The sequence below is a fragment of the Polypterus senegalus genome, chromosome 3 (genome assembly GCF_016835505.1).
Source record: "Polypterus senegalus isolate Bchr_013 chromosome 3, ASM1683550v1, whole genome shotgun sequence".
NCBI classification, from domain to species: Eukaryota; Metazoa; Chordata; class Cladistia; order Polypteriformes; family Polypteridae; genus Polypterus; species Polypterus senegalus.
Window position 1 is genome coordinate 199172705 of NC_053156.1, and position 14548 is coordinate 199187252.

The 14548-nt window shown below is 39.0% G+C and overlaps 1 protein-coding gene across 1 annotated transcript in view; it reads left to right on the forward strand.

The window, feature by feature from the left end:
- Positions 1-14548, forward strand: part of LOC120525770 (MAM domain-containing glycosylphosphatidylinositol anchor protein 1) — a 1080913-nt gene that overhangs the window by 873043 nt on the left and 193322 nt on the right. The window contains exons 13-15 of the mRNA XM_039748356.1: positions 2948-2971; positions 5419-5571; positions 5740-5892. Of these exons, the coding sequence (XP_039604290.1) occupies positions 2948-2971; positions 5419-5571; positions 5740-5892 (330 nt within the window). The remainder of the gene's footprint in view (positions 1-2947; positions 2972-5418; positions 5572-5739; positions 5893-14548) is intronic.

Consider the following 14548-nt stretch of genomic DNA (forward strand, 5'->3'; position numbering starts at 1 on the left):
GCTGCCTCCAGAGACCCACAGGACAAAAAGTCCTATAGGACTCCTTCTTCAGCTTGACGGCATCCCTCACCGCGGTGTCCACCAACGGGTTCGGGATTGCCGCCACGACAGGCACCGACCACCTTGCGGCCACAGCTCCGTCAGCCGCCTCAACAATAGAGGCACGGAACATGGCCCATTCGACTCAATGTCCCCACCTCCCTCGGGGCGGGTTGAAGTTCTGCCGGAGGTGGGAGTTGAAGCTACTTCTGACAGGGGACTCTGCCAGCCGTTCCCAGCAGACCCTCACAACACGCTTGGGCCTACCAGGTCTGACCGCATCTTCCCCACCATCGAAGCCAACTCACCACCAGGTGGTGATCAGTTGACAGCTCCGCCCCTCTCTTCACCCGAGTGTCCAAGACATATGGCCGCAAGTCCGGCGACACGACCACAAAGTCATCATCGACCTGAGGCCTAGGGTGTCCTGGTGCCAAGTGCACATATGAACACCCTTATGCTTGAACATGGTGTTCGTATGGACAATCCATGACAGCACAGAAGTCCAATAACAAAACACCGCCGGTTCAGATCGGGGCCATTCCTCCCAATCACGCCCTTCCAGGTCTCACTGTCATTGCCCACGTGAGCATTGAAGTCTCCCAGCAAAACGAGGGAATCCCAGAAGGTATGCCCTCTAGCAACCCTCCAGAGACTCCAAAAGGGTGGATACTCCAAACTGCTGTTGGCGCATACGCACAAACAACAGTCAGGACCCTTCCCCACCGGGCGGAGGGAGGCCACCCTCTCGTCCACCGGGGTAAACCCCAATGCACAGGCTCCGAGTCGGGGGCAATAAGTATGCCCACACCTGCTCGGCCCTCTCACCGGGGGCAACTCCAGAGTGGTAGAGAGTCCAGCCCCTCTCGAGGAGATTGGTTCCAGAGTCCAAGCTGTACGTCGAGGTGAGTCCGACTATATCTAGCCGGAACCCCTCGACCTCGCGCACTAGCTCAGGCTCCTTCCCCTTCAGAGAGGTGACATTCCACGCCCCAAGAGCCAGTTTCTGTAGCCAGGATCAGACCGCCAAGGTCCCGCCTCGCCACCACCCAACTCACACTGCACCCAACCTCCTTGGCCCCTCCCATAGGTGGTGAGCCCATGGGGAGGAGGACCCACGTTACCTCTTGGGCTGTGCCCGCCGAGCCCCATGGGTGCAGGCCCGCCACCAGGCGCCGCCATCGAGCCCCACCTCCAGGCCTGGCTCCAGAGGGGGGCCCCGGTGACCCGCGTCCGGGCAAGGGAAAACGTCGTCCAAAGGTTTTACTCATCATTGGAGGTTTGTTGAACCGCTCTTTGTCTCATCCCTCACCTAGGACCAGTTTGCCTTGGGTGGCCCTACCAAGGGCATAAAGCCCCGGACAACATAGCTCCTAGGATCATTGGGACACGCAAACCCCTCCACCACGATAAGGTGACGGTTCAAGGAGGAGAATAACCCTAACCCTAACCCTAACCCTAATTTAAATAGAAATCAAACCAAATGCTTACATTTTCAGTTTCAGCTATGTGAATATGATTGGTCTGTTTTATGCTCATTCGGCAGCACATGTGACCATGCAGTGTTTCATCACCTGCCACTTACTGACTGGCAGGTCATGTGGTCATGTTTTGTAGGGCAAACATTCTGAATATTATTGGAAGTGTTTCTCTTGCAAGTATATTATGGTCTAGTAGTGTAGTGATAATAGCATTCCCACACAAATAACACTGATGTTTGTTTATTTAACACATTTTATTTTGATAAAATAACACATTTGTTTATTAGGGTCCATTTCTTCAATCTGCATTTTTGGTTATTGATTAAGTAGTTATGGGCGGCACAGTGGCGCAGTGGTAGCGCTGCTGCCTCGCAGTTAGGGGACCCGGGTTCGCTTCCCGGGTCCTCCCTGCGTGGAGTTTGCATGTTCTCCCTGTGTCTGCGTGGGTTTCCTCCGGGCGCTCCGGTTTCCTCCCACAATCCAAAGACATGCAGGTTAGGTGGATTGGCGATTCTAAATTGGCCCTAGTGTGTGCTTGGTGTGTGGGTGTGTTCGTGTGTGTCCTGCGGTGGGTTGGCACCCTGCCCAGGATTGGTTCCTGCCTTGTGCCCTGTGTTGGCTGAGATTGGCTCCAGCGGACCCCCGTGACCCTGTATTCGGATTCAGCGGGTTAGGAAATGGATGGATGGATGGATGGATTAAGTAGTTTGTGTTTATATGAGCCAATATCTTAAATATTTATGACTAATTAATAATTTATCTTTGTTAATAAATGCACAATAATTAATTTAATTAAATAATTATTTCTTTGCTATTGGAAAGGGCTGAGGACAGATTTGCCTCTTGTTCATAATCTAATTTTAGGTTGTTTTTAATGTCAGTGGGTTTACCCCAATTAGGTAAATCCTGACATAATGGTGTAGAAGTGTTATGGATACTACACCATCTTAAAATAAATCCTTATTTGGACTCTTTATTGTATCTTATTGGGTTCTGTGTCACTGGATATAATATATTGTCAAGATTTGAAAAGAACAAACATAGAGTTAGGGCTGCAAGGGACACCGCATTTAACATCCAGATGCAGATTAAAAAAATAAATTGATGTTTTCCATCATTTTTTTCAGGCTTGCAAAACAATTTGTCTAACAGATAGGGAGCTCTGTCTTCTTCCAGACCAGGTCTAAAAGAGTAGGCAGACTGTGAAAAGGCGGGATTGGCTGCATCAGACCCGTAATTGAGGTCCATCATCATCTGGTGGTGCTACACTCCTTTTCTCCCCACCCATGTGTCTTCAAAGCAGTACAGGCTCACGTGTATTTGTGTGTTTATATGTGTGTGTGCATATGAGAGAGTGGGTATACATAACCTTTATATGGACCAATTTATTTGAATGTTAATTTAAGTATGTCTTTTTTTTATTACAGCTTACAACTACCCTGGACCAACAGGTAAATTGACATGTTTTTTTTTTATTTTATAAACATTCATCTATCATCTCATCTAGTCTTTGTCAACTCATCTCATCTTCTTGTTCTGTATGCTTATAATGGTGAAGGTCCTAATTGTAGCTGACCAAAACAGACCATGTTGGTTGGACCAATCTTTCCTAATCCCAGAAACAATGTACACTTACTTTTTGTAAATTTCAAGGATCTTGCGTGACAGTTGTACAATCCCTCCAATTTCTCCTGAGTCGCCTGCCCCTATACCACAAACAATACACTCTTGATAGAGGTATCCATGAGGTATCCTATCTAGATGGAACTACATTTGACTGCATATATATGCAAACCCATTCTTTCATTCATTACCATAAAGTTGACAATATGGGTGAATACAGGCTGGCAGTGTCATATAGTGATTAAGACCCTGGACTTCAAGCCCTGATGTTGTGGGTTTAACCTCCCTGTTGTTAAGTCCAAGCAGGACTTAGGCTCGGAATTTTGTGGAAAATGGTTATTCCCAAGTTACGGGTGAGGGGATGTGTAATGATCTGCTTTATATTACTAAACCTGAAAAATTCTCTGGACATTACTCAGCTGACATCTAGTGGATGAAGTAACATAATGCTACAAAAAAATCTTGAATATTTCTATGCTTCCTGCCAGTTTATAGCAACTCTATGGTAACTCCACAGTATTTATCAGTGGGGTGGATCTTTCAACCCAAACCACAATGGCAAATGAAAATCCATAAAGCCAGTTTTTAGATCAGAGTAACGCAATAATGAAGACGATGTGAATTGGTCATCAGACCTTGACACGAACAGTGAAGCTCACACCTGTTTGGCAGATTCCAACCTGCAAGTTTCAGTGATGTTCATGTTTGGTGCTGACAATCATGCACTTCCTCATTGCCCATTTATAGTAACCCTAGTCTAAAGATATCTGTTGATCATGATTATCTGGATTATTTATGATTTGTTGATGATAGTCTGGTGGAGAATATAATTGTTGAAACAAGCCTCTGTGCTAAGCAGCATTTAAAACTTCACAGTAAACCATTTGACTGTTGCTTCAGATGACATTTGGGTGTTTTTCAGTCTATTGAAATTGAATGGCATAGCGGGTTAACCAGTCCATAGATGGTACAGGTCCACAAAATCGTTGTGTCATTTTTCACTCATTATGAAATACCTGCATTTCACTAATAAGCAATGAAATAACAATCACCCAGCACCGGATCTGAACAAACTGTCGGATGTGTATCAAAAAGATGTAGAAGGTGTATGTTGTGATGAATGCCTCATGGCTTAGAAGCGAAAGCTGTTATGGATACAGTACATTGCATCCAAATGGGTGTAATTCAGTATCTAGTTCTACAAGTTTTGCGAAGTAAGCTCTGAGTACATCTGGACCTTGATATTTTGCGCAGAGAGACAAAGTGGGGTGGCAATTTTAGTTAATATACAGTTTTTGTACTTGCACTTGCGGTCCCTTTGCTTAACCAAGTTAACTGTATAATTATTGTCATTTTTTCACTTTAATAACTATTATGAACAGAAATATAATAGAAACACAAAAACAAAAGATTTATGTGGAAGATCTTGGTAATGCCAGGCGTGGGTGTTACACTATAAGAAAAGTAGAATGTTGTGTTTCCTGAAAAAGGACTCCTGTGGTTTATTGGAGGATCAGAGTCCCCCGTTCAAGTTGTCTGCTGCTTGGCTGTGAGTGGAAATAAATATATTACATTGAACTTTCTGGCTTAGTCACAACCTCCTTCCTGTATCCCTTTTAACTCATTCCCTGTAAAGGTAGAAAATTGGTCACAATTTTGGCACTAATAATTATTAATGAAAAGTACATTTTTAAATTGTGTGGTGATACAGCCATTGTCAGATTACATCTGAAATACCACAATTTCATAGAACTCTCCTGCCTCTATATCGATTCCTTGCTTATTTAATGTGTTGCATAAGTAATATAACATAAAATAGTGTTGAACAAAAATCTATTTATACAGTACTTGTCAAATACACTAGTAAAAGATAACTTTGATCTTTTCAAAATCAGTACTGTATTACTTTTCACACCTGTGGAATATATTAATTTGCCTCTGGAACTTTCTTTGTTAAATGAAGCTGTATTTATAAAAAAAAAATGTGTATTGCGTAAAAGTAACTTCCAATTATAGACACAGTAAACCTATTTTTGAAAGGTATTAAATCCAACTAAAATAAATATTACAAACAAATTGAATGAAATATTGTGTTGTATATACTCTATGTATTATGCACAAAGCACAGAATTTAATTGTGTAAATTGTCTATTGACAAATTGCCCTTATTTTTCCTGTCTAGCTGGTGGAATACTTTTGACATCACCATTGTTAAATACAGTACATAACATTTTTAGTGGTGTTTGCCATTCAGTATTTCTTGATTTGCTAACAGATCGGACTTGTGGCTTTGAAGATGAGAAGATCTGTGGTTTCTCCCAAGACAGCAGTGACAACTTTGACTGGACAAGACAAAACGCACTTACTCAGAATCCCAAACGCTCCCCAAATACTGGACCTACAAAAGACCGTAGTGGGTCTAGTGAAGGTATTGATGTTAATTTGCTGTGTGATTGTGAAAATGTGATTTTTTTTACAAAGTAATATAATAATGATTTTTAGAATTGTTTATGGTGCTAATCTAATGACATGCTCACTAAGTACTCTTTAAATTGCAAATGTGCATAATTTGGTATAACTTTGTATTTTTCCACAGGGTATTATATGTATATTGAGGCATCTCGGCCCAGAATGCAAGGAGACAAAGCTCGCCTTCTCAGCCCACTCTACAATAATACAGGAGTAAGGACATCTTTCAAGAACACCTATTGTGTCTCCTTTTACTACCACATGTTTGGGAAGCACATTGGTAAGTGGAGATGACACCATATGCATGTATAATGGTATTCAAGCTGAAAACATATATGTGTACATTATACTTGTATGGAACAGGGAGGTATCATGGAAGCTTGATTGCTTTTTTCCCCAATTCACATGGTAATGGAGCTGTGTACCTGAGCATTTGTTAAGGCTTGTTCTTACAAGTGACTAAGTGCAGGTTTCATTGCAGCAGATCATATCTTTGCTAAACAGGATGACAAGTGAAATTTGTTTTGTGGGATTATTTTCTTAGCCAAAATTCCCATTCTGCACAAATTAATCATTCTTAAATAACACATGAATAGTTGTGTATTTGGGAAACTCAACAGAGTATGTTGAAATAAAAAAACAAGATAAGCAAACTTTTTAAAGAAGATATATCTGCTGAGCAGTAACGTCGGAGGAGAGTTTTGACATTTGGCAATTTTACACTATATTTTTTGCATCTTCTCCAGTACGGCACAGATTTGCAAAAGTTTCTCACTACCAGGAAAATGTGCATTATATATTGCTAAGTAATCAGTGGAGTGCAGTGTCTCATTTTCTTCAGATTCAAATAATTGTGGAATTGTATTGTCCTATTGAAGTATTATTACACAAATTCTCACATTTCCTTTTGATCTAAGTTATTGTTTATTGAATATAACAAGCTGCAATAAAAAAGTTTACACAATGGACTTCAGGATGTGAAATTCTGGTGTATGTTATGCAAATTTTAAAAAATGTAGCACTTTTATTTTGATTGGATTGAATGTGAGGTTGTATCTAATGCATTGTTTTTATCAATACTGCTTTCAATATGTCCAATCTTTTGCTTTTGAATAAGCTCTTAAATTACAGTAAATTATTTCTCTTCCCTATTATAAATATTAAATTCACTGTGTTAGATAATGCAGTGATTAGGTGCATGTATCAAAAATACAGTCACCATATATGGTCTGTTACAGCCCAAGAACGAAGTGTCTGTATAGTTACAGTCTGTTAACAGTAAAAAAATGATAATAATTAAAAAAAAAAAAAAATTCTAGAATGTCTTTTCCTAGCTATATTAAACCCCAAAGGCTGATGCATGTATGTTCATGAATGACGCAGTTGAGTATCTGAAATGTCAATCACTGTTCAATATCTACTTGAATGGGTATGTTTCTGCAGTCTCCTGACATTACAAGCTAATTCCTGCTGCTCTTTGCCCTTACAAACAGGTATTCTGCTACAAGAAATCATAGTCCTGCAGTGTAACAACTTGTATAGCAAGTTACTCAATTGCCACCTTTTTCTTCCAAGTTTGTAAACATACATAGTATTTTAATTCACCACTGACTAATTTTAATGAAGTCTCAACAATCGAAAAATGTGAGATGCTAAGGACAGTGGAAAGGTTTTCAGTACTATAGTAAATTGTATAGCATGTGTATTAAACATTAACAGTGAGAAAAACACCTTATTTTTATTTAAACAAGAATATCCAAAAGTTAGGTGGTGCAGTGACTAGCCCCTGGCCAATTCACTGCCTGTATGGAGCTTGCACTTTCTCCCTATCACCAGTTGCGTTCCAAAGACCTGAATTTTTGGTTAATGGGTGAATCTAAATTGAAGTAGAGTCAAGATTATTATAGTTATGCCTTTTTATACTAGTTTTTAATTCTATATTTCCGGTCTTACTAGGACATTGAGTTTAGTTTTAGTTTTTCTTCATAATGTATTTATAGTTTTAGTTTTTTATTTCACAAAAATATTTCTATTTTCTTTATAATATAAAGTAAAAAATATGAAAACTACCCCATATCAAAAAAATAATAATAATTGAAGAAGGTCAGCGATCAAAACTATAGATCGAATTGTACTACTTAGCAACTGGTTCTAATCTGCCAGTGTCTTGAAATACCAGGTAACAACAACCAATTAGTCAGCACTGGTAGGCATTTTACAAGATGGTGAGACTCTCTAAGGTAACTGAAATACTGCAACATCAGATTGTTCAGATGAAGACTGATGGGATGACCCTTCAGCCACTGGGCGAGAAGTCAGTCATTGCAAGAATGTAATTTCTCGAATATTGAAGCTGTACAAAGAAACAAGTCCTGAAAAAAGACCAGTCACCCACGTAAGACAAGTGCAGGGAAAGGGTCAATAATCCGGAGATTCGCAATGGAGTATTGCTTCAGCAATGTAGTTGGAATTGCTTGCCAATTCAGTGCTGAAAAGGGTGAGAATTTGTCTTTATATACAGTGTCTCATCGTCTGAGAGAATTGGGAGTGAAGGTTCAGTGTCATTCCCTCCAGTTTCTAATTCCTTTTGATGGTGTTGTAAACTGTACCCACTGATACCTTGGCTTTCTTTGCCAAGGTTTCAGAAATAATGCATCAGAACAGCATATGACCCGGCCTAGAGGGCAGTTGCATTACCATTGTTAATACCTTATATTAAATAAACTTTATTAATCCCAGGAGGAAATTAAGATACATATAGCAACAGAAACACAAAAACAAATTTAAAGACTCACTGGACAAGTAATACAATTAATCAATCAGTTCATCAATCAAGTCAATGTATATTGAGCAGAAAATGCAAAATGAACTTAGAGTATCAGCATTTTGTTTGAGAGGAGCTTCTGAGTACACTGTGGAGGAATCAGACTGTAGCTAAAAATGCTCCAAGAGAGTGCCTCCTGGAATGTTCTGTAGAAAGCAAGAACTAACCAAAAGGATTATTTTCCCTTATAAATAACAACCTTTACCTTTACAACATATTTCAAATAAAATTAAGGATACATTGTGATGCATTTTTTGAATTGATAACTTGGAAGAAATTAAAAATCATTTTTGTAGTACACAGCTCAGTGTAATGTTGGAGACAGCAGTCTGAATGGTTTATTTCATTAATCTAATTAGTGTGCATTTATGTATGAAGAAGGTATTTCAAAAGTGGAGAAGGCTAAGACAGCCTTTCTCAACCTTTAAGTATTTGCAACCCGAGTTTTCATAACTGTTTTAATCGTGCCCTTTCTAACATTTTTTTAAAATGTAGATGCATATTTTATTATACCTACTTAACTTTTATCGACATTTATCTAACTCTATATCTATTGTTCTAGTATCAGAATGTAGTTTAAGTTAATTTGTTTTGGTTTTAACAGAATTTTTGTTTTCACATCCTCGCGCGCCCCTTTTTTGTTACTTCGTGCCCCTAGGGGAGCCCGCCCCACAGGTTGAGAACCACTGGGCTAAGAAATCATCCAGATTGTTTCTGTAATTAAGTGTAGTGCTAGAAATGCTGATACTGTATGGAGAACTTGTTTTGAATCTGTGCCTTACCCTTCTGAAAAAATGTTTTCTGCATTTAAGATATGGTTACTGCATGCTGTTTCAATAGCCCCTTTCTTCATCAGCTTGTATGATAATTTTCTAAATAAATCTTCAACTTCAAACCTAATAAAAATAATTTACTCAATTATACTCCTCCATTATAATTTGAGCACAAACAATACAGTGTCCTTTGAATAATTATTCTACACAAAATTTAATTATACTTTTTTTTTAAACAAACATTGCCTTCACATTAAAATTCATACCAAATTTTCTTCCATCAACATGGTAACATTTTTACTGCTTCTGCTGAATGACTCCCAGCATTATGCTTTTTAATTAGAGCATACCCTTTGACTTACCAGGATGACTTTTAAGGACTAATCAATCAATTAAAAAGAAAAGAGTTTTACTGTGTGTGTATATATATATATATATATATATATATATATATATATATATATATATATATATATATATATATGTATATATATATATGTATATATATTTATATAGTAATAGTTTGGGGCCGCTCTCACTCCCTTGAACCCTCAGACACCATGTCAGACACCAGATAAAAACTCAAATAATTATTTATTACAATAATAATGTGCACAAAGCACCCTCCACTCCACAATACTCAATAAACAATACAATTGTCTATAATCAAATCACAATCCTCCACTCCCAGACGCTTAGCCACCCTGCCTTCCAAATCAGCTCACTCGTCTGGGTTTCCCATCGTCCTTTTATATCTCCTGACCCGGAAGTGAATCGACCATACAGCCCATGAGATTCCCTATCACTTCCGGGTCAGATACAAAGTTCTTTTCTTTACCCCATTTCTACTGCTCATGTGACCAGGACGTACTTCCGGGTTATAGGGTACGTAGCACTCCCCAATCCTCCCTACAGCGACTCCTGGTGGTCCCCATGGTATCCAGCAGGGCTGTTTATAAAAACTACAAGGTCCATGATGCTCTGCTGGAACCTGGGGGTATTGGCCAGGATAAATTGCCGGCCAAGGACCACAATATAAATACATATATATATATATATATACATATATATATATATATATATATATATATATATATATATATATATATATATATATATACTAGCAAAATACCCGCAGCAAAGTACTGCCTTAAAATTTTTATTAAGAAGAAAATTAAACCCTTTTAAACTGAGGGAAAATATACTAATAATTATTTGTTAAGGATCTCTTTGTATGCCACATTGTCAGTTCGGCCCTCCGGTTGTAATATGACCAAGCTGTGCACTGAGCTTACTCTTAAGCATGCAACATACAGTTGGCCATGTGAACAGTAATCTTGTTTCAAATCTCACAGCTTGGATTGCTGCTGTCATAATCGGTTTGAGTTTCATGGTTTGTTTCAATTACGACAGTATTTGCAGGACTTGTGTTGAAGAAACATTCAGCATCTGTCAAGCGTTGTAAGTATACAACCGGTTTCATTGATAACTTCACATCCAGCTTTTGAGAGTTTAAACATTCATAAACATCAAAGTGTCTACTACTGAAATCGTCACCTGTCAATCTAAGATGTTTAAGAGGCATTGGCGGTTGTCCAAAGGTGTAAAATATTTGGCCATTTCGGTACACTTGAAAGTGACAACCCCACAATTCAGCGGCAGCCATCAACTCACATGCAGAACCATAGGTGAAGGGCTTAAGCATTTTACTCTTCTAATGCTCCTGTGTAGTATAATTATCTCCTGTACCATCATCAGTCCACACCTTGAACCTGTCCCAGTCATTCAATACATAAGACACAATGTTCCTCCGGATATCAAGAGTGAGCCTGATATGGCCGTGCAATATGTAACAAAGAGAATGGAAAAGGTAGGTGCCATCTCTGGGCATGGAAACCACTCGGTAAGTGACAGTTCTTTGATCGATGGTGATCGCCTCGATAGACATGTTAATGGGGGTACGGTTGGAATGATAAAGGAAATGGGTACCTGAGCAATGTAAAGTAAGTCTAAAATACCTACACAATAACTAACTATCGTAATAAATGAACATTAAAACAGCGGAGAAGCCGTGGATTAAATAAAAAGGCTGTAGTTATCAGCTGGGAGACGTGAATCCCGTGGTGAAGCAAGGAAGGGAATGTAGAGACTGGAGCAACAGATGGCCTTATATAGACAGGCAGCCAACAACATGGGAGGCGTTGGGATGGGGGACCCAACGCCGCCTCACACGGTGACCGAGCTGCAGGCTATGGACGTATATATGTACGTAAGTAGGAGTCAGTTAGAATTGGGAACCCGCGTACCAAACTTCTTCAAGATGGGCCCATAAGTAACAAAGACCGTTGAAAAGTTCAATATGGCAGTCGACAGTGGCATCATACCACCGAAATAAGTACCAAATTTCAGCCTTCTACCTACACGGGAAGTTAAAGAATTAGTGACGTTGGAAGTTCAATATGGCGGCTGACAGTGGCGTCATACCACCGAAATAAGTATGTACATTGGTTTCGGTTAGCGTACGGAAGCCGCCTACCAAATTTCGTGAAGATGGGGCCATGAATAAGAAAGTTCAATATGGCGGACGTTGTTGACCGTTATGACCATTATGCGTAGAATTTCGAAATGAAACCTGCTTAACTTTTGTAAGTAAGCTGTAAGGAATGAGCAAGCCAAATTTCAGCCTTGTACCTACATGGGAAGTTTGAGAATTAGTGATGTTTTGAAAATTCAATATGGCGGCCGACAGTGGCGTCATACCACCGAAATAAGTAAGTACATCGGTTTTGGTTAGCGCAGGGAAGCCACCTACCAAATTTCGTGAAGATGGGGTCAGCCTTCTACCTACACAGGAAGTTGGAAAATTAGTGACATTGGAAAGTTTAATATGGCGGCCGACAGTGGCGTCATACCATCGAAATAAGTAAGTATATCGGTTTCGGTTAGCGCAGGGAAGCCGTCTACCAAATTCCGTGAAGATAGGGCCATAAATAAGAAAGTTCAACATGGTGGATGTTGTCGACCGTTATCGACCGTTATGTCCGTTACGTGTAGAATTTCGAAATGAAACTTGCTTAACTTTTGTAAGTAAGCTGTAAGGAATAAGCCTGTCAAATTTCAGCCTTCTACCTACACGGGAAGTTGGAGAATTAGTGATGAGTGAGTGAGTGAGGGCTTTGCCTTTTATTAGTATACTAGCAGAATACCCGCGCTTCGCAGCGGAGAAGTAGTGTTTTAAAGAAGGTACGAAAAGAAAAGGAAAAATTTTAAAAATAACGTAACATGATTGTTAATGTAATTGTTTTGTCATTGATATGAGTGTTGTTCTCATATCTATCTATCTATCTATCTATGTTGTTCTCATATCTATCTATATATATATCTCTATCTATCTATATATATATACCTCTATCTATCTATATATATATCTCTATCTATCTATCTATCTATCTATCTATCTATCTATATATATATATATATATATATATGAAGTAGTGTATTAAAGAAGGAAAGAGAAAGAAAAGGAAACATTTTGAAAATAACGTAACATGATTGTCAATGTAATTGTTTTGTCACTGTTATGAGTGTCGCTGTGATATATATATATATAGCAAAATACCCGCGCTTCGCAGCGATGTCTTGTGTTAAAGAAGTTATGAAAAAGAAAAGGAAACATTTTAAAAATAATGTAACATGATTGTCAAAGTAATTGTTTTGTGTATTTGGCGGCAGCGTCACAAAGTTGTTTTCGTAGCTGCATCAGAAAATGTACCACGACGTCCTGACACGCCTCCTTTTTACTATTTTCTCACAGCTTGGATTGCTGCTGTCATATATATATATACACACACACATACACACATACATACATATATATATAATATACATATATATATACACATACATATCTTCATATCTACATATCTATATACATATCTACACACACAAATTATATATGTGTGTATGTATGTATGTGTGTGTGTGTGTGTGTGTGTATATATATATATATAATCTAGATAGGGGTGTGTGTGTGTATATATATATATACATATACTTGTGTGTATGTTTGTATGTGTCTATATGTGTGTGTATAGCTTTGGTCACTGAGTGCAAGGGAAAAATAATGAAATATAGTCTATAAGTTATTAAACAGTAAAACATTAACGTTTTAAGAAGTACAGGTACATTGAGCACTACTGGAGTGGTTGGGGTAAACTACATTTTAAAGACTGTGTAACAAAACAGGTAAGTAACTAACAGCAGCTAAAATGTATATGGATCATCTCTCGGTAGTAGATCCCTTTTGAAAGGCGCTACGGCGGCTGTGGTATAGAAATTACATTTTCTATGTGAGCGTTCAAATTTGTGCCTCTGGTAATGTGCCTTACCGGCAATTAAAGAAAATTATTTTTGTGTCCTCTGCCGTGTTAAGAGAAAGGCTTTGGTTTGGGATAAAAGGAAAAAGGTGTAAAGAAAGGAAAGTTGCCTTTTTCTTTTATATAGTATAGAGAGATGTGTTCGCTGGCGTTATGATCGCCTTTTGGCGACAGTCGCGGTGGGTCTTGTGTAGACTGGTGAGACGTCCCGCCATTAATCGGCTGTGATGGCACTGTGAGTCCTCCACTCGTGTGTGTGTTTCATAATCCGAGCTGAGGACCTGATAATCATATACGTGCAAAAGAAAGTGTGAATCGCCTTAATATTATTTTGCCGTGGTGTAGAAAAGGGGTCCCGTGTTTGCACTTGTCTGGGCTATAGCTCAGGGGGAGGATGAAAAAAATTAAAAGTGCTCACTTTGACTTAAGGCAGAAGCGCAGTCAGCGTCTCAAAGGCGGCACAGCTATGCACGCGCTGGCTGCTCGACTTTTGCTGGGCAGGAGACCCCTTTTGCACACCGTTCATGATATCAAAAGTCTCAGCGCTCTTTGGAGGTAATTCATATATTATATATATAGCAAAATACCAGCGCTAGCGGAGAAGTAGTGTGTTAAAGAAGTAATGAAAAGAAAAGGAAACATTTTAATAATAGCGTAACATGATTGACATTGTCATGAGTGTTGCTATCATATATATGCCTGCCTAAATAAGTCACCCTCACTTTGCTCTTACTTTTTTACCGTTCATTTAATCATGGCTAGTGGCGGAAAAATTATAAAATGGAAGGAGGATGGCTTTACCAAAACAATTATTGATGGCGAATCGATTATTCATAAAGCTTGAATTGGTGATCTGTTTTTCTGTGTTAACCTCATATTTTTCATACTTCTTCTCAAACTAAGGTGGTGCGAGGGTAAAATGAATCGGGATCGCTGATCAATGTAATCGGTGTACCAGGAAAT